Here is a 25,211-nt window from a genome sequence, read left to right on the forward strand (position 1 = left end):
TAAAGTAATTAGCCATTGATAGCGAATACAGAGTGGCGCACCTTGCTTGGTTATGGGAAACATAAAAGTAGAATATTTGAAAAACAAATGGTATCATACTTTTATAAGTACATGTAATCTAGTGCAAATCACTTTTATATAATTTATAGTTGAATGCGGATAAATAAGAATAAGACAATATGTAATAAAATTATGACTTAAGAGTGATAGACACGACATAAAATTCTTTAGAACGAGGAAAAAGGGCATGCTATAGTGATTAAGTTTTGTTAAACATAAATCATGCGACAATATTAATTATTGATGACTGTATCTCTCAGTCAGGCAGGCAGAAGCATAAGTAGAAAGGATTAAGGCCAAAGTACGACATCAAAAAAGGCGCAAATCACTGCTGATTTCGTTGAGCGTTGAGTTTTAAGGCCGGTATTCATAGTCAATATATTTATATTTAAAACTGTTTTAAGTACAAAATCTTAAAATGTCATGAATCAATCAAAGAGCCGTATTAGCATCTTAAAAAATACTACTTAAATATTACTTAAATATTACTTAAGCAATCTGAAAATAAAAACGAACTATTAATATCAGCTTTAAGCACTGACATTCACCGACGACGTTGGCGGCGACGGCAATTAATGTTCGCGGAGGTTATCCGGTTAGTTCGAAATAGGCTCTACGTATTGCTTATATATATACTAGGCCGCTCTAATTATTTTGCTCGCTCGCTCGCAACTAACGTGATAACGCCGCCCGACACTCGACTTGGGAAGGTAACGCATCTGCCTGCCAGCTCCTGATACTAATGTTCGGTTAATTTATAATCGCGCTGTAAATTTCTACCCGTAAAATGGCTGCTGCGGTTACACGAGGCTTGCATCAACTTGCGTGACCTTTGCTCCACCTTGTCATCGTTATGAACTATACTATTAGAATCATATTGTAAAAAAAGATTTAACTATAAAATTGTCTTTCAGAAAAAATCCGTTAATTTAAATCTGTCAATTCTTATACAATTTTCTTATGTATTTAAATCGAATTTGAACTTCATATGGATGATCTGATTCTAATATTTATTAAAAAATATACGAGTCCTTAATTATTTTACCGTAAAAAAAACTCGTTTAGTGTATTGTTTAATTACAAACGCGCGTACGTAAGTTGCATAAATTCAATTTTATCTACTGCGGAAAGAGAAAAAAAGAAAGGAAATATTTTCATTAGTACTTAAAGAGAATAAAAGAATTAAAAGATAACGCGAATGATATAAAGAAGTAATGATTGTATGAAAGAAAAGTAATTATTAGCCTAGAAAAGAATATGAAAAATTTTAATAAGTAGTGTTATAAATCGATCTTCCTAAGAAGATCATAATATGTAAATCTATCGAAGGTAATATATAATACTTGAGAGGATAATAGCCCTAATGATAAAAGCACTATTGACATTTAATATAACTTCCTGCGGGATAAGAATAGAATCTCATCAGACGCGTATCCAGATTTCCTCCCATCCCCCTGTTCTTATCCTCATATTCCAGAGTACAATAAAACTATGTCTTTCTCAATCAGATGGTTTATCCAGAATTAAAGCGTTGCAAAGTATATAAGAATAGCTATTTGAGATAAAAAATACTAAAGATTTTCCAATAAAAAATCCAAAAAAAAGTTACATTGATTTATCGTCTATATGTTTATCACTAATAATCATATGTTACAAAGATAATTTTCGAAAATATTCCTTTCTCATGAGATTTATGGAAAAAGTAATGATAAATATATTAAGATAAGCAAACATTTTTTCACAGAAGACACTTTGTATAATTCGTTTTCCAATCATCGACTTTTAGGCGAGTACGTTGACTTTTATTGCGTAATTTAAAAGGATTTATTATTTTCCTCACGCGTGCACGTAATATGCCCTATATCGCAACGCTTTTGCGTGCGGTAAATAGCCAATACCTCAAGCCGTTGAGTTATTTCTCTAACCCCACGCAAAAGCGTTACGTTATGAAAAATAACGCAATGCAGTGGTAGCGCTCGTACAAATATCAACACGGAGAAACGCGCGCGACCGGAGCGTCCTTTCGGAGCATCTGGACTCTGGAGGGGAGTAAGCATAGTTTTCTCCAATAGTAAAAATAACTACGACAAAACGACAATACAAGTATCTACCATATAAATATCATTCAACTTACAATAACGTTTAAATTTATAATTTCAAATTGTAATAATCTCACAATTATAATTAAAAGTAATGAGCAATACAAAATTTTGTATTGTTAAATATTTATTTACGAAATATTTTAATTTCTTTTTCGGGGAAGCTACGCCCCCCCCCCCGAACCCCCCCTGCTTCCAACCGTCCCATAAATCGCACTCGCTTCGCTCGTGCGACTTTATAATTATATAACATATTACTAACACTCGTGATGAAAAAATCTATGTGCAACTCATGTGCTATAATTGTCTATAGCGCGGCGCGGGCGCAGGGGAGCGCACTCGCTTCGCCCGCGCCCGTGTCGCACAATAAACAACTTTAACACACATGTTACACAATGTACTATTTTGCTTTTGTGAATTGGATGATTTTTATTAATATTTGCAACCTTAATATATTTAGTATCTGCACTTTCGATTTTTCTAATTCTTATATTCTAAAATTTTGATATTTTAATGTATATACAAGTTTTATTTTAATATCTAAAACGTCATTATATTTAAGATACTCTCATCTTTTCATTCCTCTTCTTATTTTTCCAATGATGAAAGAAGAGATTTAAATTAAGGTTAATTCGGCAGAGTGTGGACCGAATAACATCTCGGAATGTAAAGAGAATGTAATTGATGATGGAACGCGATTCTTTATTTGGCTAGCGATTTTCACAATTACATTATCAGACAAATGAGATCATTATTCTTTTTAATACTCTCGTTAGTACGTCCATACAAATCGCTCGGCATTAATAAGTAATTGCATTCAACGAAAAGCCCCATGATCAACAGCAATGCGGGCGCTCAAGTTAATTAGGTGACACTTTTTGCTTGACCATCGTTTTTCCTTAATTAAACGAACGTTAATCGATCGGTGACGATACGCAATGTTGCCTGTATAAATCCAATTGATAAAACATTTAAAGTATATAACGAACAAAAAATGCAAATAAATGTCATCTTTTAGTTAAGCATAGAATATATTATATCTAATATTTACTATTTTCTTTTTTTATAATATTTTAAATAATTTTTTAGTATATAAAATCGATTGATGTAAATTTCATCCGTAAATCAAACACGGAGGAGATATTTAGATCAGGAAATAATTTGCAATCGGCGTTTCCGAATTACTAGATGTGGAGGAAATGGATTAACGTTGGAATGAGGGTGTCTCCTAATTATGAAAGTATATCCGTTATTTCAATCGAAAATTACCGACGTCGTCCAATTATGGCGTTGCAATATAATAACAATTAAAGTCGCTAAGCATGGTTATTGTTTTGTGGATAATCGTCTCATTATATAGTAAAGTTACATGGTAAAGACAGTTTCTTAATTGTTATAACTATAGTAACAAGAAATTATCAAAAAATTACAATAACGAAAAATTCTTATGTAAAAGACAACTGTAAGGAAAAATTCATATCCACGAAAAATGAAAGTTTAAAAAATATTAGATTTTAAGAGATCATTGTCAGAATATTTAAACGCTTAAAAATGCGAGTTGGGAATAAAAGACAGAGAGAGAGAGAGAGAGAGATTTTAATCTACAATAAACCGCGGATTAAATTTCTCAGGAAAAGAAAAATGCAAGCTTCTTTCGGAATATTCGTTACCGTCAGTATACATCTTTCAGAATAACCCTATTTGTGCATTTTTACGAGTGCACTGTAGAAAGAAATTGGACAACTCCATCGCAAATTTTGTAATTCTAACAATGCTATTTTCAAATACCATGTTTTTCTAAGATTTTTGCCTCCCTTTTTTATTTTCGTGTAGTATTGCCAACTTTATATTTTAATTGTAATGATGACACATGAGTTTACGACCGAGACATTAATGCATTGCCCGATATAAAACGGTAGGAGAAAAAACATTCTGTGCCTCGTTTTACGACGTGGGCGTCGATGTTATTTATGCACTTGGACGTGATTCGCTTATAGAAGTAAATCGTTATGCGGCATCTCACATTCCTCGTTAAAAAATTCGCACGTTGTAATGCTGTATAACGGTAATAATGGCAGAAAGCGAGACCGCCTATTAAGTCGCAATTAACCTTCCAACCGGCAATGCTCTTGTACAACGCGGCACACTTTAATATGCTAATGCCACTTTTCTTGATTCTACCGAGAAAAAGCTCTTCAATTAAGAGATCGCTGAAGTCTTCTGGTTGCCGCGATGCTCTGATAGAAAACTTATTATAGCAGTAATAATGAATATTAAGAAGTTTTAACTAAAAAAAATTTTTTTTATAATACTATAATATAATTACATGTCATTATAATTATGATTATTATACTGCTATAATGTTAGTAATGATATAACAGCTATATGTATAAGGGCTGTCAACAAATATATAAAATTGGCAATCGAAAATGACTATAATTATAGTTAGTATTTACCATAAAAATAGTTGCAGTTACTATAAATTATAGTTCTGTTATAGTATATAGTTTTGTTTTTCATGAAAATTTTACTTTGTGAAAACTTCATATATTTGGTTCTATTACAATATCCCGCGGTACTGAATCATTTTATACGCAATATATTGCTATATGATAATGTTCGTTTTCGATACATTATACATCTTTCTTGTAGCATAACGACCATCATTAAAATTTCGACGGTCAATCGTTCATAGCGAGAAAATTTATGATTATGTATTAAAGGTATATATGAGGTTAGTTTAATAGAAAAAAAAAATCGCATTCACATGAATGTACATCGCACTCGAACAATGTGTGCGCGACGTATATACCGGAAACTCGCATAAAGTTCCAATATTTCAACGCGTTATCTACAAAAAAATTAGGCCGAAAGCGGTGCAATCGATAGCACACAGACCGAAAGTATGTACATATACTGTACAATAGGTAAACATCGTTTTTAGCGACTGTTTTAGTGCTCTATCCATGCCGCGCAACATCATTATCGACAATCGAGATACACACGCATTCGCATCGAACGTGATCCTAATCCGATTTCGCATGCCGCATAATAAACCGTGCCACTTGTGTCTCGTCGCTTTCCCAAATCCCTAGACGACCATTTTTCCGACAGTTTTCGAACTGCGCTTCGCATGAACTGCTTACGATTCGGTAAAATCAGCGTCGAAAATTGACAATTCGACAGAAGCTCTGAAATTTTCGATACAAGTATTTCAACGAGAATACAAGATATTCAAATATATGATATAATATTTTTGTTATGGATTGCAAAATATATCCTACGTCTATTACGAATCAATTTGTTCACAAATTCTATCTAGTTAAATTTTTTAAATACTTCAATTGCATTTTTACATCTCATTAAATTAATTGCAAATAAAAGGTGATAAAAACATTACATATTTTAAAAGCAGGTAATTTAAACAAAAAAGGTCTAGTAAATACTTCAATAAAATTGTTTTTTCAGTAAAATTGTTTGTGAGACATTTTACATATTAAAATTATAAATGCAATGAAATAAAAAAACATGGATAATAATATTGAAAGCAGGTATAACACAATTCATTTCCATATTATAAGGAAGTACAAGGAAGAAGGCATAGGCAGCGAAAGCATACAAAAAAAGTATCCTACACATTTGCATTTATTTTGCATTTTTACATCTCATTAAATTAATTGCAAATAAAAGGTGATAAAAAAATTACATATTTTAAAAGCAGGTAATTTAAACAAAAAAGGTCTAGTAAATATAGATGCTAAAACAAATATTGAAATATGATTATTATCTTTGTCTATTAAGATATGGACCTTTATTGTCAAAAGATGCTCCATAATCTTTAGGTCGCCTCATTAGTAAATAAAATGCTAACTGTAAATTGCGGATCGAAGTGTGCCTTAAAGGCACTGATATATGGTTCATGTACAATAGAACACTACTCTATTTTCTACGCATCGTCCGACAATATCTAACCTAGATATTTAATGGAAAGGTCCAGTAATTTGACTTGTCTAATCCTCTGATTTTAGACCTTAATCTCTCAGATTTTTAGCTGTGGAGATACTTAAATGATTCAAATCACAATTATTAGGTGTACAAATTAGTTCGGTCCGTTTTTCGTGTTTAAAAATGCATTTATTTCAAAACAAAATGAATGAACGAATTAATTACTAATATTATAACAGTAATGATTATAATTATAATAGTATAAAAATAATATGTAAGTATAGTTACAAATACCAAAAGATTTTCTCTTAGTGTTGTGTTTTAATGAATAATACCTGCTTTCAAAATCAAAATTTTTCAAAAGTAAACCTTTCTTTAATCAATCTGTATATTAGTAGGTTAACGTAATACTTATTGAAAATCGTATTATCCATACGTGTTTTTCACTTTTAAAATCCTTGATGTACCATATCTTGATCTCGTTAACAATAAGAGAAAAGATTGTAGCGTTTTCTACGCTAGAAATTAGATGTGCAGGAAAGTTCATTTCAATTGTCTCGAGTATGCGAAATAAATTGAAAAAAGTTGGCAAAATGGATCGAGAATTAAATAGAGGAATTGAAATGAAACTGTATGGGCTATTGGCAGACTTTAATCCGCCTTGTCTAGAACAATTCGTGCAATCAAATTCGCACAACGCCACGAGCACTTCTATAATTTAAGAACATGGTATGCTTATTTTCTCGAAGGAATAAATTAATTACTGCTTCAAAATCCGTACTTATGTCTCGTATTTAGTATTAAATATGATCATTCCTCATCGATTTCGATGCGCTTTGGATATGTTGTAGAGCATCAAAAAATATTCGATCCTTAAAATATAATGTTCTCATCTTATTTAATAATATTAAATAAAATATTGCAAATAAAATTGTAAAAATGTCTTATGTAATATTTTGACTTCTTATAAGGATATTTGTGTAGATTTTACAGTGAAACAGATAAATCAGTATCGGTAGGCATGAATATGTATGCAAGAGAATAAAGTACTTTGGCAGAATTGCTCTATATATCTCATTTTATGCTAAACGTAATTGTAATTTACAAGGTAGACCCGAACGTGTTTCGCCCCGAACACGAGTTTGCGACTATTTAATTACAAGCGCGAACTATTATTAATTAATCACTCTTCTACTTGCACAATCGAGCATTATATAGTAATAACTAGTAATTAGAGATACTTGATATAGGCATAATTGTCGACTCCATTATGGTTTGCAATAATGTCTTTCAATATATATTCCCCGTAATTATGCATTGCCGATTGTCAGTGGATTATTATTTTTCTTTCGCCGGTATCGGAAAAACTGTATGATACAGTAATATGTTACGATCACATCTCGCTGTGAATAATATATTTCGTCGTTAAATCGCATTTGCTTGTGGCAACTAATAATAAATCCTCAATTTTTTACCGAGATATTTTTTCATTCGCGTGCTTAAAAATGTATCACGCATTCTTGTTTGAAATCACATTCCTCTCATTTAAGTTGGCTTAATCACTATATCGCTAAGATATATACAACATAAGTATGTATATACACATAAAAAACAATCTCGCGTAAAGTTTATAAATCAGTACATAATAACATCGTGATCTAGGACGTATAATAACAAAACAGATGTACCTATTATGTACATTATTCTAGTAGCAAATTGTGGCATAAGATCCGTCGAATAGAAGAAAAGAGAAATGATTGCTCTAATTGACTTCGTGATGATATGAATATATCAAGTCTGCTATAGAGCGTCCGATCAACCGCGCTTCCTTTGGACGCTAAATAAGTAGCTAAGAATAACTTGCGCTAATCTACTGACTGCAATGACAAAATCTAAACCACTCACTATATAATCTCTTGCTATATCTGTTGCTATAAAAAACTATCTGCTAGAAAAATCATCGTATTTAAGTAAAAATTAAAAAATGGATATTATATGATAAAATTTTGTCTGTAAATTATAATAATTATTCTATAATTTATACATTTTATAATATATAATTTCTATAATCCATTCTATAACCTACACATTTCATAATTTTAAATAAAATAATTAATAAAATAATAAATTTAATTATAACTATGAAACTTTTTCAACATTTCTTATATAGACACGAAAGCTATATTACTCTCCAGAGTACATCATATTATAGTAATTATAATTATTAGTAGAAACATGTATATAATCTATATAATATACATGTCAGTAATTTAAATAAATCCATCTTAATCTCATTGATTTATTTTATGTTTGTATTTTTCGCATATTACGTCATTCTCTGTTATCACAAGAATCATGAATGATAATTAATACACATATCTGCTCCAAATACTTAAAAATCCCGCGATTTCTCAGCATAATATTTCGCATGTTGAGAAATGAAGAAAATCGTCAAAGGACGTTTGGTCGAAATTACCAGTGATTCTTCGGTCAACTCGGCCGACGGATCTACAAAAAGCAAAAGAAAGATAGAAAAAGAGAAACAGAAGAGAAACGTGACGTCAGTTGGCGGAAGTCAATTGGCGCGTCAGAGTGTATACGCGAGAGTTGATTCTACAAGCGGCCTTCCTCGCCTTCTCCTTCGCTACGGTATTAAGTTTAGCTACTTCGGTCTGACGCGGGCAGTGTGTCAAGATCACTCGATCCACTGTTGATATCGACCTTTCTCTATCTCCCCGTTCTTCTCGTTTTCTCGCTTCGCTGAGAGAGGTGTGCTCTAAATGTCGCTCGCAAAGTATCAGCAGATTCGTGTGCAGGAAGTGCTGGAGTGAGAATCAAAGAGACAAGAGGACTAGTTCGAGAGTAGTTCGAGAGTCGCACGGTAGGAAGGCAGGCTGTCTTGTGCCTGCTTTCATCTTTCTCTGCAAAGCGATGGATCGGTCCTTTGAACGATGTTGGAGTAGCTTGCGAACAGAGTGACGAGAGAGATGCTTGTCTGAGATTCAAAGTCAGAGAGAGAGAGAGCGAGCCGAGCTAGCTTTCCCTTTTGGGAATAAGAAGATTCGCGTGTCAGACGGTTGTTACAGTGAATACGTTATTCTTCGCGGTATTATACATTCTGAGAATGGTACTGCTTGGAGCGCATTGGTTTGTATGCTTGCGCGTTTGAATGATATGTAGGTATAAGTCTTAAAAATTTTTCTTCAATTGTAGTTTATTTTACAAAAAAAAATCTCTTTTCTGAAAGATAATTCACATACGTATATATATATTCAAGAAAAACTATTTATTTTTATCACGTTAAAATGTCTGTACCTACTTCGGCTTTTATTGTATATAATTGTATCGTAACTGTAAATGGTAATACAAAACGGTGATTTGATGCTTATTAGCTTTACTCCTTATACCATTGCAATTTTATATCAAAGAACTTTAACTGAAAAACTCAAAAAATGTGATAAATTTAGACGTATTAAAGAATTAAGAGATTGAGGATTCCACTGTAACGTAAGTAAAGGAAGTCAGAATGCTGAGAAGAGCTTGAGGTGGAATAACGAGGGAACACCCGTTTGATTGCAGGAGGATGCAACCACGGGTGACAGTGGTTCTGGCCATAGTCTGGCTGACGGTGGCGGTTCTGGTAGGAGGAGCAGTTACCCTCCACCTCTCTCACGATCAATACTCCCCCGTATCTCCACGCCGACACGCTAGAGTTCAACGGGACCATACTGGAGTCTGGAGAGATCACTATCCGGCCGAGGATCAAACGCTCGACCTTTGGATCACCTCGCGAAGGTCGATCTCCGCGGAGGGTATGTCAGATTTTACGGTACTATGTTAAGCTGAGCAAAATTAAGCACTATATTGTGTTTTGCTGTCAATTCAAGAGTTGATGTTTAATACGAGATTGTCGTTTTAAGAATATAGGAAAAGGCTAATATAAATCTTTCTAATTTCTTCTCTCCTTTTACATACGAAGAAATATGTACAAAAGATGTAAGGATGTTATGATTTCAAATGTCAGTTTTATTTTATATAGAATACTTGCTTCTCTTTCTCTTTTAAGAGAGAAAAGAATATTTTTAATATTTCTATTTGGTATTCTTAGGAGACAAAAAGAGTAAGTACCTATATAGAAATGTATAGTGCTCTATTTTAACTAACTCAAATTACGATTTAATTCTGTCGCGCGCTATCTAATGAAGATGGAATAAACGTTTCGTGACGAAACGTGCCACTCTGCCTAACTGGAAATCCGTTCGCTCCAAATTTCTCATTAATCAAGGTTTCCTTGCTCATCATCTTTGTGCAATTTCAATATCAAATAAATACCGCTAAAAATTGTTAAAAGCTCGAAAATTTTCAACATGCGTGTATTCAATCTCAATATAGTTATTTTCATTTCTCAAGTTAAATTGAAGATAATATTAATAATATACAGAACATAAAAAATTTGGAGACTTGTGATAATATAATATACATTTGCACACACACACACACACATCTTTATATTATAACGGCATGCAAGAATTTCAGGGAAATAAATTGGCGTCGAGCATTACTCACGTTACTCTACATATAGTGTGCAACTATATTAGTTTAGGCAAGTATGAAATCGTTTCAAATTAAATATAAATTAAATATTTTTTAATTTAAAAAAAAATCACGCCTATAAATTAAATCTATAAATTAAAATACATACTAATGTGTGCAAAAATAGTTAAAATTAATTTTGTTAGTATATCTAATTTCTGACTAAGAAATCTTACTCAATAGCATCTAATTCCAAGGGCAATTTGCAATTTGCTTGGATATGTATACATATCGAATTAAATCATTTTAATTTCTCCGACCCGAAGTGTGAAGTTTAAAATTTCTTATATACTACGATTCCTTTTTTTTAAATATAGGTACCTCTTACAATTAGACAAATTTTATATCATAAGATATCCTCACAATATTTAAAATAAAACGGTTCATTAAAGTCAATAAGCTTTTAAATTTATAATTACAGAGTAAACAAGTATATTTTTTGAGATACCTCACTAAAAAAAATCTAATTGCATTTTCCAGAACCAGGAGCTCTATTTCGCAATGCCACCGAGCGAGATTTTCAGCTTGAAGGTTTCTTGAAGGACATTGTCTCGTCAAAGCGAATGTACCCCTTTTCAGGCTGGCAAAGGCGGTTGTCGAATATCGCTGGCGCGCAATTCGCGACCGACAAAGTCGATTACGGCTATGAGATGCCGGAAACGCTTTCACACGAAGCGGAGGTATCCCCTTCAGACCTTTTAAACGACCTCTTTGTAGCAGACGACACGTTCCAGGATCAAGGTCCAGGATCGATGGAAATATATAAATTAGATCTATCCAAAGAGAAGACTTTACTAACCGCAACCACGCCCTCCACAAATTTACTGTCGAAAAATAAGAGCAAAGCTCCAAAAAAAAATTTGAATTCAAAAACAAAGACAACAGAAGTCAAGTCAACAACAATAAATGCGAACATTAATCACAGACAATCAAACTTTTTCGAAGAACAACGAACCGATACTCCTTTGATCAACGAAGACGCCTTCGATGTTGGTGGCGTGCCGGAGCTACAGGTTGGATGCGAAGGTCTCGAAGCGTCGTTGTCGTCCCACAAGACGAAAAGATCGATAGATACGCCCGACAAGGAGAAGGGCGAGGTGCCAGCGTCTGTGCTGCTAAACGTGTCGCCGGTATCCTTGGATCTCGGCGATGTTCTGTCATATGATGAAGAAGAATATGAGGAAATGGATGAACTTCTCAAACTCAAAAGACTGGAGACTACCACGAAAAGAAATAAACCAAATAGGGGAGATATGGATGCCAGCCATCTTAATTCAGACCATCTGGATGAGTTTAGGCGACCAGAGAAATTACCAGAACGAGGAGATTTGGGTGGATCCATCCCAATAAATTCCAGTGAATCAATAACTAGCAAACAAAAGACCAAGCGATCTCTAACAGATCTCGAAATTAAGAACTATGAGGAGGCCGAACCAAAGCGAAAAACCGTTTCATTGTACGGTGATAACGGCGCCAGCAAAAGTCATGGTCGGCGGTTACTGTGGTTTGCCAAAGCAAATACTGAGGGATTTGCGGACGGTAGAAACGAACGGAAGCGCACGAGACGGTCGATCGATTGGGGCTTCGGTGAGGATGAAGGTGTCGTGTCCAGCAACGAGTTGCAGACCGTGAATGAACGTCGCAGGCAGCACGAGATGCGATACCATCAAGACACATCTAGAAGACGTGACCAGCATCATGGATTAAATACTGACACCGATGTTAGACAAGAATACGAGAAATTACTTGAGCAAAAACGAAGAGAAGAAGAGTATTTGCGACGAATGCAACAGGCTAATCAAAGACCGTCAAATAAACGGGAGGAGGAAGAGAAAAATAGAAAAGATGAGTTGCGAAGAAGACAATACGAAGAGTATCGTAAGAAGATGAACATTTCAACACATCGTATAGATAACGAAGACATGCGACGGCAGATACAAGAAAGACAAGAGCAAATGCAAGAAGCAGTCAGAAGAAACGAAGAAGAACTAAGAAGACGAGAGGAAGAAGAACGAAGATTACAAGAAGAAGAAATTAAAAGGAGACCACAAAACAAATGGCAAGAGAAAAATTTTAAAAAATCGGGCTCTAAAACTTCTGTAAGAGATGATGAAAGGAAACGAACACCTTATGATGAAGAAATGAAGAGACGGGAGGAAGAACAACGAAGCCGATTAGAAGAAGAACAAGCAAGAAGGCAGGAGCAATATAGATCGCAACAAGAAGCTCAAAGAAAAAGGGAAGAAGAAACAAGGCGTCAAGATTCAATGAGAAATTTTTCTGAAAATGATAAAAGAAAACTAGAAGACCGTCGTAGAGAATGGTCAAAAAAGAGGCAAGAGGATGAAGATGAGAGAAGGCGACAGCAACCATCGAATTTAATGCACGCAGAACACTCAGTCAGTCATCCGAACGATATCAGACAGCGCGATCGAGACGAAAAAAGACAACAGCACGAAGAAAGACAGCGAAAACAAAAATTGCAAGAATATATCACGCGAAATCGACCTATCAATGTCAATCATGTCGATCAAAGATCGGAAGAAGAGAAACGACGTTACAGACTCGAAGAATATCGAGATCCTCGGATGAATGTGAGTAGAAACGACGAAGAGTACCGTCGACGATTGGAAGAGCGTAAAAGACAGCAGGAAGAAAGAAAACTACAGGATTACATCAGGAGGAACCAACCAGTGAATGTGCCATCGAGAGATAATCAATCGACCACAGCCGGTCGTAACTGGTTCGAGGAGCAAAGACTGATCGAGAAAGCCCGTCGTCGCGACAGATATCCCGATCTAGGAGTGAGGAGAGACCACGGACCGTCGGCGCCTACGTATATCGATCCGCGAAGCTCACCAGAGGAAGTCAGACGGAGGCAGCAAGAGACGGCGAGAAGATTGGAGGAGGAAAGACGGCAGAGATACGAGGCGGAAGAGCGACGGAAGGAACTCGCCAGGCGACAGTGGGAGGAGGAAGAAGAGAGACGCTTACGGCAGCAACGGATGCGAGAAGAGGCGGCCAGGCGAGAAGAGGAAGCAAGGAGGGAGCAATCTAGGAGGTACGAGGAGAACAGGAAGCAACTAGAGATAGCAAGGATACAGGCCGAGAGAAGGAGGCAGGAGATGTTGAAACAACGATCCAGAAACGAAGTTGGTAGAACGAAACAACCAGAAATCACAAGGCCGATCTATCACCAGAATCCTCGTCTTTTGGCAGAACATAGAAGACGGCAGGATAGCAGGCCCATTCCGAGTAATTTGATGCGAGCCGAAGAAGCTAGGCGAGCGGTGGCAGAACACGAAAGGCAAAGATTGGAAGCTGAGAAACGACAACAGGAAGAGAGCAGGTATGTAAGTGGTTCTTAGGGCACGTGCTTTGCAAAAATAAAGTTTTCACCTGGCGCGACGCCAGCGCGAACTTTATTTGAGTCGACGCGCTTCGCAGCTTTCAATATTCGTTATTACTATTATTTGTCTCTGTTTGTTTTTGTTTTATTGCTATTTCTTTATAACTAGGAACTAATAGTATGATATTACTTCCAAGAGTGCAAGTATTATTGCAATAAAATTGAAATTGTGAGTTTAAAGTATAATATATTTCATATAAAGAATATAAAAAAACAGCAATAAAAATGAATTATCCCTCATATGTTTCTTTTTTATTTTTATTTTACTTTATTTTGTAATATACTTTCGTATTAATACTATACATTTGTATTAATACTACTAATTACTTCATCAATTGAAAATTATCGCCTTTCTTGTAAAACAGTATCAAATATTCAAATAAGTTCGATTCGATTTTGTTGATTTAGTCCTGCTAGTTTGTAGATTTTTTTGTATAATAGTTTAATGCAATAAATTTCGCTTGTACTATCTGAGATACTTCTCCATTCGCATGAAATATTAAATATCAACAATTACGACATATTATGAAAAGTGCGACTTATTTAAAGAAACAACCCAAGCGTGTCATCGAGGCAAGAGTTTACTCATTCGAATTATCTGATAAATACGATCCTATTTCCATCTACTGTAGAATGAGGGAGCACACGCAGAAGGAGATCTTCACCGAGCAATGGAAACGACAAGAACTAGCCAGACTAAACTCTCTGCCGGTGAGCGCAAGGATAATAGTTCGTCCTGGTAGCTCCTCACCGACGTCGCCCGTCTCGCCACCAGTGATATCGAGGAACGGCTTCAACAACGAGATCGATTTTACGGTAAGTCCTCCGTTTGTCTGTCAAAATACTTCACCGCACTCCGATCACATAAACCCGATTCGGTTGTCCACCAGCGGTTTATTCACCGACGAATCCGATCTCGTGGTCCCCGATTGTCTCGCGCTACCAAACTAAAGCGTGCTTTATTAAATCACGGGAGAAGTTGCGGCGGATTCGTGCTCCAACAAGCCTTCACTCGCCCTGCTTTGTTCCACTTAATTGACTGAACACTGAACAGCACCGTCTCTCTCTCTCTCTCTCTCTCTCTCTCTCTCTCTCTTTGGCGCTTTCTTACGATATTTTCTCCGAAAGTTGCGAATTTTAGAAAAAATAAAAAAAGTACAAATGTATAAGTATGTGCTAAATTTAGCAAGACATTGTTACTTTTACATTTTGCCTTATGCGAAACATAAACAGATATATTTATATTTATTTCATGTCTCTTATTATAAATATTTCGATATTAATTCTATAATTCTATCGTAATTAATCATTAGAATTAGAAGGATTTAAAATACAATCATTATTTTCAGGGAATCAATCCACATCGGGAAGGTGTACAAGTGGCACAGTTTCCTGTCCCTCCAACGCCGAGACCACCTGCCCAGAGTCCTGCTCCATGTGTTTGGGCAGTTGTTCACTGTTGTTCATCCAATAACAATCGTCTTGTGAAGTGTTTCGAATCGTTGGGCTGCCCCGGGATTAATTGGGATCCTAACCCGTGCAGAGGGCCTGTCGCGGACGCTGCCAGAACAGAAGTCCTCAAGTTCTATGCCAATTCGTAAAACTAATAATATCAATAAGATTCAGCCTTTACTTTTGAAGAGATGAATAACAACTAGACGAGAAACAAAAAAGAATAAGACTCTCCTGTCTCTTCAACACCGACGGAAATCTCCCCCTCCCCTTCTCTCCCTCTCTCCTCCCCTCCCCCCCCCTCTCCCCCCTCTCTCTCTCTCTCTCTCTCGCATGAAAAGTTTCAAGTTACTGTATTTCAAATCAATTTGTGCATGTATGACTTCTACTAGCTCTGTACAAATATTTGTGTCGCTGGATAGAAGAGCTCAGTAAGTTGACTTAAATATTTGCAGAACGAAAAACTGAGATATATTTTTACTTAATAATCATAATATTAATAATTTTAATAACTCAAAATTAAGCCAAAAAAACCTATCATGAATAAATATTTCAGCTTTATAGAAATTCAGTATTTTTACGATAAAATTTAATTAAATGTAAAATAAAAAAAAACATTAAATTGAATTTAATAGGATGTTAAAATTTACATTGAAATATTGTATTATTAACATTTTTAATAAATTTTAAAATATATTTATCTATATTTGACATAAAATATAAACATGCTAAAAAAATATTCATAAATATTAGAGATAAAAAGTCATGAAAATGTCATGAAATTTTTTTTATTAATTTCTTAAATTTAAAAATACATAAATTTTTTTTACATCTAGCAACACAATTATTTGTGATTTCTGAATATCAGTGAAATTCTATCTTCTCTACAGAAGAGAATAAATAATGTATAAAATTAGATATACCTCGAAAAAAAAGTTTAAATAAAGATATAAAAATAATCAATAAAACTGAATATATTAAACTCTTTGAGTGCTGACAGTTATTATCGTACCTATATAATGATTATATTTTATTACACTAATTACGAACAAAAATATAGATATTTTTTTATCCGCTTATTTCTACGAGTGTGGATTAGACAGACTTACATAGTACGACTACTAATTAACGATAGTCTATAAGAGACGTTTAAAAGGTTTAACTTTTAAAATGTAGTAAACAGTATTTGTCTTAAGTAATGTCAGAGGCCAATAAAATGTGTGTTTTTTTAGAATAATAATCAATTAGTCTTTAATATTAATCGATAGCCAACGTTGTAGCATTGCCTCGCATAGCGTGTGTGAAGTTACGTATGTAAAGCTCTGTAAAGAAAAAATATACACGAAAAACTTATGACATGTTTCGTCGTCACGTTTGCATGTGCAAACACAGCGTGCGAAAAATATTGTATATCTTTTGTACGTAGCCGAAACGAGTTGTATTTTTGCAGCTTTTTTCCACATGTGATATAGAAGGTAGGCTCTAATGTGTTATAACCAAACGAATATTTATGTAACATACACAAAGAAAGCAATAAAGTTATCTGTACTTGTGTAACCCGAAACACTGTCACAGTTTTCGTGTAATGATCAAACTTCATTACATATGTAAAATTTGATCAACTCATCGCGACATTGATATGTCTGCACCGTTTGCACCCTCTTTCAAATTATGGATAGCAAACGCAAAATGTAAAAAAAAATTACATATACAATTTTTTAATTTTTTTTGTAAATAATTGTCTTTTTCAAAATAATTATCGTGTTTTATCAGTGCCTAATATTGTACATATAAGAAGATATATATAAAATATTTTAGTATAATAACTTTACTTCCAAATATAATAAATTTATGCGTATTAATCGCTTACTACACATCAGAAGTTACATTTGATAACAAATATAACTTTCGATCACATTACATTTATTTGCATCGTCTTTTCTTTTTCCTAACTCCTTTTTTTGTCGTTTTGCTTACGTTATCGTGGCCGATAACGAGGACATTCAACGTTTAAGAGCTTGCAAACATTTCCTGTCCAATCAAACGCATTGTGAGTCCGAAGGCGCAACCTCATATCCCTCGCGTCTCGACACACACATGTTAAGGCAAAAGCAAATAATCGACTATTGACGTGGGCAACCACTTTGTGTAATGCATTGCGTGTCGCGCTAGTTGCAATCGCCAATGCATTCGGTACAAAATTACTCCGACGAAAATTGGAAACGTCACTTTGCATCCGAGCGCATGCCTGTCAAACTTTAACGACCATTTTTACTATTTACACGTTCGATCGAAGTTCATTTAAAAAGGAAACAATATGTTTCAATAATATTAATTGGAATACCATATATACATATTTACTTGTAGATTGACATTTTTAATTAGCGGAAACGAATATTAAAGTATTCATTATTTTATTAGAATATAAATGAAAATTAAACACAAATAATATGGATTAGAAAGTTATGTAACAGACAACACGTGCGTTTCTTTTAGCACTCATACGTGAATTACGTTAATCACAGTGGCGCATCTAATCATTGAGCAACGCGGTCAAGGCAAACGGGTATTGTCTACGTTCAGTTGGCTCTTTTTCCTATGGATTATACTTCCTTCATCAATATACAAGTAGTAAAAAAATGATAATTTCTGCAACATTATATAATTACAATATAATTTACGTAAATATAAATAACAGCATTTGATCTTTTTTATGTACTCTAAAAGTACTATTGTATTGTATTTTCTCGTATTATACATTATAAAATTTTGTAGAATACAAAATATCTGAATGTTTTTTTTTAACAAAAATAATCTTCCACCTTCTTTTCGTAGTGTTACTATGATCATGCTGAATTATCTTTTCATATTCTTCATACTATGAAATGTATAGAATAGATATTCCTTTAGCACTACTAATCGAAAGATAACTAAGAACTCAGACAATAATATTCAATAGAAATAATTAATAAAGTAGAAGTTAATCGCGAATTAACAGTTAAAAAATGCAAATATCTTTGGAAAACTAGTTATAGCAGATGTAATAAATAAAGATATGAGGTTTCATGTTGAAGATGAAGTTGTTTCATGCCATATTACGTTACAACAACTTGTCAGAGATGCACAGTACAGATCATCTCACGCGAGATAGAGAGAAATCTTCTATCTAAAGTTTCCTGGCACGTACATATAAACCTTAACAACAGACTGCCGACAGAGTCGCCTGTCGACAACAGACGCACATCCGACATTCTCAAGAATCATCCCCAAGGATATTGTCTTCTCACTATGTCTATCTCGATAACGTCCAAGATGTATTGTACTTCCTTGTGTATTTTGTCCTTTCGTAATTTACTTGCATTTTTTCGCGACTTTCAATTTACTTTGTACAACACAATAAGATAGTACAATTCATAAAACTCGACTGGTCGCGATATAATACGATTCACGATGTTTTCATTAAAGACACATTGAGCTTTCACCAAATGGATTCCCTTATTTTTAAAACATTGAAAATATATGTTCAAATTATGAAATTAAACTGTAAAATAAAAGAATTAAACATTAAATTAATAAATTAAATATGAGATATATATATATATATAATTGTATAAAATTATTCCAGCGCGCTGCAATCGAAGGATATGCTATTTTTACTAGCTATTCTCTAAATTTCTTGAAGTAAAATCTCACCTCAACTATTGTCATTGAAAAAGAGTGAAATAATTGCACTCTTGAATAAGAGTGGCAGATTTGCACCTTTTCTTTTTTAGAACGAGATTCATTCCAAAGAAAAGAAATCTCATTCCTATTTTTGAAGTGAATCTTACTCCAAAAAAAATGATAATTTGCACTGTTGAATAAGAGTGACAGATTTTTATTATTTTTCACTCTTTTTCCATAGTGACAGTATTTTAATTCTTCTGGGGAGATTTTACTACAAGAAATTTAGAAAATAATAAAATGACTTATCAAAAAAATGACACGGATGCAAGTTTCTTTCTACTGTAACAAAACTCGCAACGTGAAAAAGCTTTCCATTTCCTTTTTTCCCTCTTACCATCTCTCTTTTTATCTCAACTTGATGGACAATGAGCACACGGTTTGTCGTTGGTTTGACGCATCCGCGCACAAATAAATGTAAAACGCGCGATCTTTTACACCTATAAACAGAAAACTGTGCACCTGTAGTGACTGTTTTATCCGCATATACACGGCCCACCTTCATGTCAGTAGGTTGCTTTTGTTGATTCATTCGTACTGTTTCCCTAAAAGATTCGATATCAAATTTGGAAAGATTTTGTTCGCTCTCATGAGTAAAATTTTGTAAATAATGAATTGTTTTAAAAGCTATTCAAGCTAAATCTTTCCTTCTGCATCAAATGTCACTACATTACTTTTTATGATTATTTAATATAATTTAGTATTAAAGAAAATCTCTTATTACGTATGCATGTGTGTGTTTGTATGTAAATAATTATTTCACATCTTCAATAAATAGTTTGTTCTCTATCACGCACGCACGCACGCACATATATTCTATACAGGGTCTGCCAAAAGTCTTAGGCCACCTGAATAATTTCTGAATGGTTCGAGATATAGAATTGAAATTCACAGGGATATAATGAGATCATAAAATCTATCACTGAATCTCAAAAACATCTTAACATTCCCGGGGAGAAGGGGGCCTGAAAATCTTAAATGGCATGTGGGGTCGAGTGAGGGCTCATTTAAAAGAACTTTTCGAGACGAAAACAACGTGGACTGACTGAGGTCTCTACGATTTTTTTTCATAGAGTTATGATCATTTGAACATTGTTATTCAGAAGAAAGAGTTACATCTCTTGTGTGTGTGTGTGTGTGTGTGTGTAATAATGCTTAATCGTATTATAGGACCGTTTTTCATTAAAGATAACATAACTTTAGATAATTATTAAATTTGTGCTAAAAAAATCAAGTGATACCGGCTATTCAAGATATTGCTGAAGAAGCTTTTCCAGAATGTTTGGTTCCAGCAAGATGGAGCTTCAGCTCATTTTTTTCTGGTGGTTCGAAATTTTCTTAATGATGTTTTTACTGATCGATGGATTGGTAGAAGAGGCACAATAGAATGGCCATCGAGATCACCAGATCTGAGCCCATTAGACTTTTTTTACTGGGGACATTTAAAAAGCAAATGAGACTAAGCCCGCAAACTTAGAATAGCTGCAGCAAAGAATAGTGAACATTTCGAATTATTTACACCATAAATAACAACGTTATCGATACGTTTTACGTACGCATGGGACACTGTCAAGTTGTTCGGAATAACAATATTCAAATGATCATTACTCTACGAAAAAAAATCGTAGAGACTTCAGTCAGTCCGCGTTGTTTTCGTCTCGAAAAGCTTTTTCAAATGACGAGCCCTCATTCGACTTCACATGCCATTTAAGATTTTCAGGCCCCCTTCTCCCCTCTCTCCCCGGGAATGTTAAAGTAGGTGTTTTCGAGGTTCAATGATAGATTTTATGATCCCATTGTATCTTTGTAAATTTCAATTCTATATCTCGAACCATTCAGAAATTATTCAGGTAGCCCGGAACTTCTGGCGGACTCTATGCATGTGTGTAAAGAAACACATCAAATAGAATGTTTACCATATATTTTGATTATTGATTAATTTGCTAATAATATATGGTATTGTTCATGTGACCTCGATTAATACATCTTTTAAATCGTGTCAAAACTTTGCTTTTGCGAATATTATCGCGGCATTCACGGATACAGAAATATCCATCACCATCTTCACTCTTTTCATTCATAGAATATGAATAAAATTCAATAGCGAGAGGGATGTCGGAAAATGTTCCAGATTCTCTCATATGTAAAACTGTGCCGAAATCAGCCATGCATCATTGTTTCGAATGTGTGTATCTAACAATAAGAGAAGTATTCGCATGATTGAGTATATTTCGCTATTTTGATTTTATATTGGGAGTACAAATTAGTTCGGTCCGTTTTTTGTGTTCAAAAATGCATTTATTGAAAAACAAAATGAATGAACAGATTAATTAAAGTATTGTCCATCGCTAGCTACTACTTTTTCCCATCTCTCAGGCAATTTACGAATTCCATCTCGAAAAAATGACTCGTCTTTGGAGGCGATCATCTTTTGGAAAATATTTTCATAACAAGCTTATTAATAATATCGTAACTGTTCAAAATTTTAATTTACATACAATCGACTTAATAATTAATTCATCTTTTACGAAAGATTAATTGATAATTAACCATATAATTCTTATTTTAAGCCATTTAAAAATGTGAATTTGTATTCAATTTATATCACGTTATACGTTGAGTTTCGTTTTTAACAAATGGCTTACACATGAAATCGAGAAACAAACAGCATTGAAGTGGAAACACGACTGAACCGAAATCCCGGATACAACAATGTCGTAAGTGTATGCACAGTCGAGAGGGCAAGCAAGCACTCTCGCGTGGTATCGAGGTATCTCCTACGAGTAGTATTGCAAATATGCAACGAGCAAACAACGACAGGTAACGTAGTGACGACATACCTTGTATCAAGGAAGCGGAAAAGGGTAGAAACACAAATGTACGCAGAGTGGTCTCCCTGTCTCGTTTCTCCTTCGATTCAATTTCTTCGCTACACATAGATATACGAATACATGCTACTCCTTTTCCAAGATAACGTCGATAACGTACGAGATACGTTATTCGCGTATCGAAATTCCGATTGTCCAATGTTACCTTTGCCTAGCTCGAGCGACAAACAAAATGTTCTCTGGTCGTTCTACATGCGTGTCAAAGTGTTTCCAGTTTGTGGGATTCCTTTGATCACGATTTTGAGCGTAAAGCGGATGTGTTGCGAAATACGAGTATAACTGGCTGGAAATAGGTGATTTTTAAGCGAAAGAGAAAATCTGTCGTTTCTAACTGAATTGCGTAAATTTTGGTTTTGCACTAGAAATATATCTTGTAGAAAATATTCTAATCACGAAGAAGATGAGAGTTGTAACACACACCATCTACTTTTTTAATTTAGAGGAACCAACAAATATGAACACTTTTAATACATATATTGTATTATATTTGCTTTTGTTTCAATCTTCCAAAAAATGCAAAATCTAGACGATTTTGTTTAGATTTTTTCTAAAATTTTATGTGTGGATATTGTTTTTTAAATTGATAAAAATATTATTCAAAATTTTAATCCTTGTTAATAATTTTGAATTGCAGTCATCGATAAAAGTATTTAACTTGGCATGTATTACCAATCTATATTTCCCTTATTTTCATCCACGCTTTAAATTATTAATGGAACAAACAATATTCGATTAAAGACCGTTTAATGGAACAAACTCACCACCATCACTGCGCTGTGTAACACCTCTCTTATCCCCTTTTCCCATATTTCCGTCTTCCGCTGCTTCAAGATAAGATGCTTGTTCCTTCGGTCCCACCTGGAATCCAATTGCAAAATATTCCATTATTTCGTTATGTATATATATTTATTTTATACAATACGTACAATGAATATATATGTGCGTGCGTGTGTGCGGGCGCGCGTATAGATACATATATGAACGTCTAGCTATCCCTGTGCCAGTCATATAATTCCTTTTATTCCACCGTGTAAATATGATTTCTGTTTTCCGCACTGATCTATAAAACCGGTCACAAAAGATAAACGAGATTCCGACTGTGTGATATGAAATTGCAATCGTAATTTTTTTCCCCGATTACGAAAAACATCATATGTACAAGTGTTCATTGTTTATACAATGATCGTAGTGTCAAGTTCAATACAGTTTATAAATAGATAAAATAATATTTGCGGATTGAGTATTATTTTGAAACATTTTTAAAGCTCTTAAGCTCCTAACTCGTCGCGACCATATTGGAATTGTGACGTCATAAACGAGAAAGATACGTTAAAGAGTCTCGCACACAACATTTATTAAGTAAAAAGAGTTTAGATAAAACAAAATCATTCACTTTACGTGCCTTTTACGACCACTCATTGAGTGTACAAGTTTCTCTAAAACGTATAAACATGATAGTTATAATTAACTCTCGTTATTACGAGTATTTGTCGAACTATTTATTCTTCACACTAATTATATACTCATACATAAAAAGAAAAGAACAATCTTTTCAATAATATAACTCAATAATAGTGTTCTTCTAAAAATGTGATAAGGGCAATTCTCTCGACCGTCTGTAACTTCAGTTTAAAGCAACGTAAACCTGATACTCACGAGCACAATATTATATACCAAGAGGGGAAACAAGAGAGAAAGAAAAGAGAATCTCTTGTTCGCAATTTTGAATTTCACGAGCCTTTGTGGCACCATCTCTTGTTCCAGGCCGGATCAAATTTACGCATGCATCACTGTGGCATGATGACACTGAAATCTACACTAGTAACGTCACGTCAAGGGATCCTTTTAAATTGTCGAGACAGTAGAACTAATTTTGTTCCAGATTAATAATGTCTTATTAAAATCTAGAATATATAGGTAATTATCACATAAAAGCGCAAATTGATAACATACTTCCAATTGTTCGAAGTTTTAAAATGATTTGCTGCTATTATTATTCCGAACGATATATTTTAGTCATTTAAGACCGTAATTAGAAAATCGGTAACAAAGTGTGAAATGCTTCAATTATACATAGATATATAATGCATTTGGAAAGGAATTGTTACCCACACATTGCATGTGTAACATAGATATACAATATTATTGTAGATATCATGCTGGTACGTGCCATCGATGAAGAATGACTCTGTTAATAATATAAAACGGAGACGCGTGTGATTCTCTTTATTTCTTTCTCTATTCTTCTAATCGTGGACCATAAATTTGTGAACGGAAAGAGATTGAAAAAATCAACAATGAAAATTTTGCTTGATATTATGTATTTACATTTCTATAATACTTTTTGCAATAAATCGATTATGTTTACGAACTTATTGATAATCATATCTCCTATAATTTTACTGTTTTCTCTCTTTACTGTTGATATAAAAATATTTTACAATTATATCATATTGTCACAGTCAGTGTTAACTCGGTAAATGCATACATTTACTGTAGCCTGCTTGTAGTCAATGTACACATTTACTATATCTATTGTTACAGTTAAAGTGTTAATTTACATATAGTAAATGTGTACATTGACTAAAGTTAACACTTTGACTGTAACAATATATACAACAGAAATTGGTACTTGTTTCTAAATCAAGATGTATATTTAATCCCATAGAATCCCTTTATTCTTGAAAAAACTAAACTGCTAAATTCCAATATTAATTTTTTGAAATATATTTGAGGTATATGATGTTAAATCATTTTCTGTAAAAGATGCAAAGAATTTATCATATACTTTCTCCTTGAATTTTCCAAAATATCAATGTAGAAAAGAGATTTAAAAAATATATAAAAAAATTTGAATATTTTTGTTAAATGTAAGGAGAAAAAAGAAGATTCGAAAAACAACTGTAAGACAAAATTAGAGCTAAATAAATCGTATCCTAATGATTCTATTTGCCTTTCTTTTCTTTTCGTGATTTTAGTAAACGAACATGACATATGAACGTAAATTAAAGGATAAACGATATGCAACATGTCGATGCGACG

The 25,211-nt window shown here is 33.9% G+C and overlaps 2 protein-coding genes across 4 annotated transcripts in view; one reads left to right on the top strand and one right to left on the bottom strand.

Annotated features, from left to right (window-relative positions):
- LOC108782867 (trichohyalin) overlaps nt 1-15,867 on the top strand; it is a 41,117-nt gene extending 25,250 nt beyond the window's left edge. Inside the window, exons 3-6 of the mRNA XM_018551251.1 lie at nt 9,684-9,916; nt 11,178-14,046; nt 14,739-14,922; nt 15,456-15,867. Of these exons, the coding sequence (XP_018406753.1) occupies nt 9,688-9,916; nt 11,178-14,046; nt 14,739-14,922; nt 15,456-15,707 (3,534 nt within the window). The 5' untranslated portion in view covers nt 9,684-9,687 and the 3' untranslated portion in view covers nt 15,708-15,867. The remainder of the gene's footprint in view (nt 1-9,683; nt 9,917-11,177; nt 14,047-14,738; nt 14,923-15,455) is intronic.
- The window catches only part of LOC108782868 (uncharacterized), an 86,787-nt gene that overhangs the window by 54,879 nt on the left and 6,697 nt on the right, over nt 1-25,211 (bottom strand). For 2 of the 3 annotated variants that reach the window (XM_018551253.1, XM_018551252.1), the window contains exon 2: nt 22,934-23,027. In XM_018551253.1, coding sequence (XP_018406755.1) covers nt 22,934-22,976 — 43 coding nt within the window. In that variant the 5' untranslated portion in view covers nt 22,977-23,027. Of the gene's footprint in view, nt 1-22,930; nt 23,028-25,211 lie in introns of all 3 variants that reach the window. The other variant, XM_018551254.1, reaches the window with a different exon arrangement.

This window comes from Cyphomyrmex costatus, unplaced genomic scaffold, assembly GCF_001594065.2.
Source record: "Cyphomyrmex costatus isolate MS0001 unplaced genomic scaffold, Ccosl1.0 scaffold135, whole genome shotgun sequence".
Classification (NCBI taxonomy): Eukaryota; Metazoa; Arthropoda; class Insecta; order Hymenoptera; family Formicidae; genus Cyphomyrmex; species Cyphomyrmex costatus.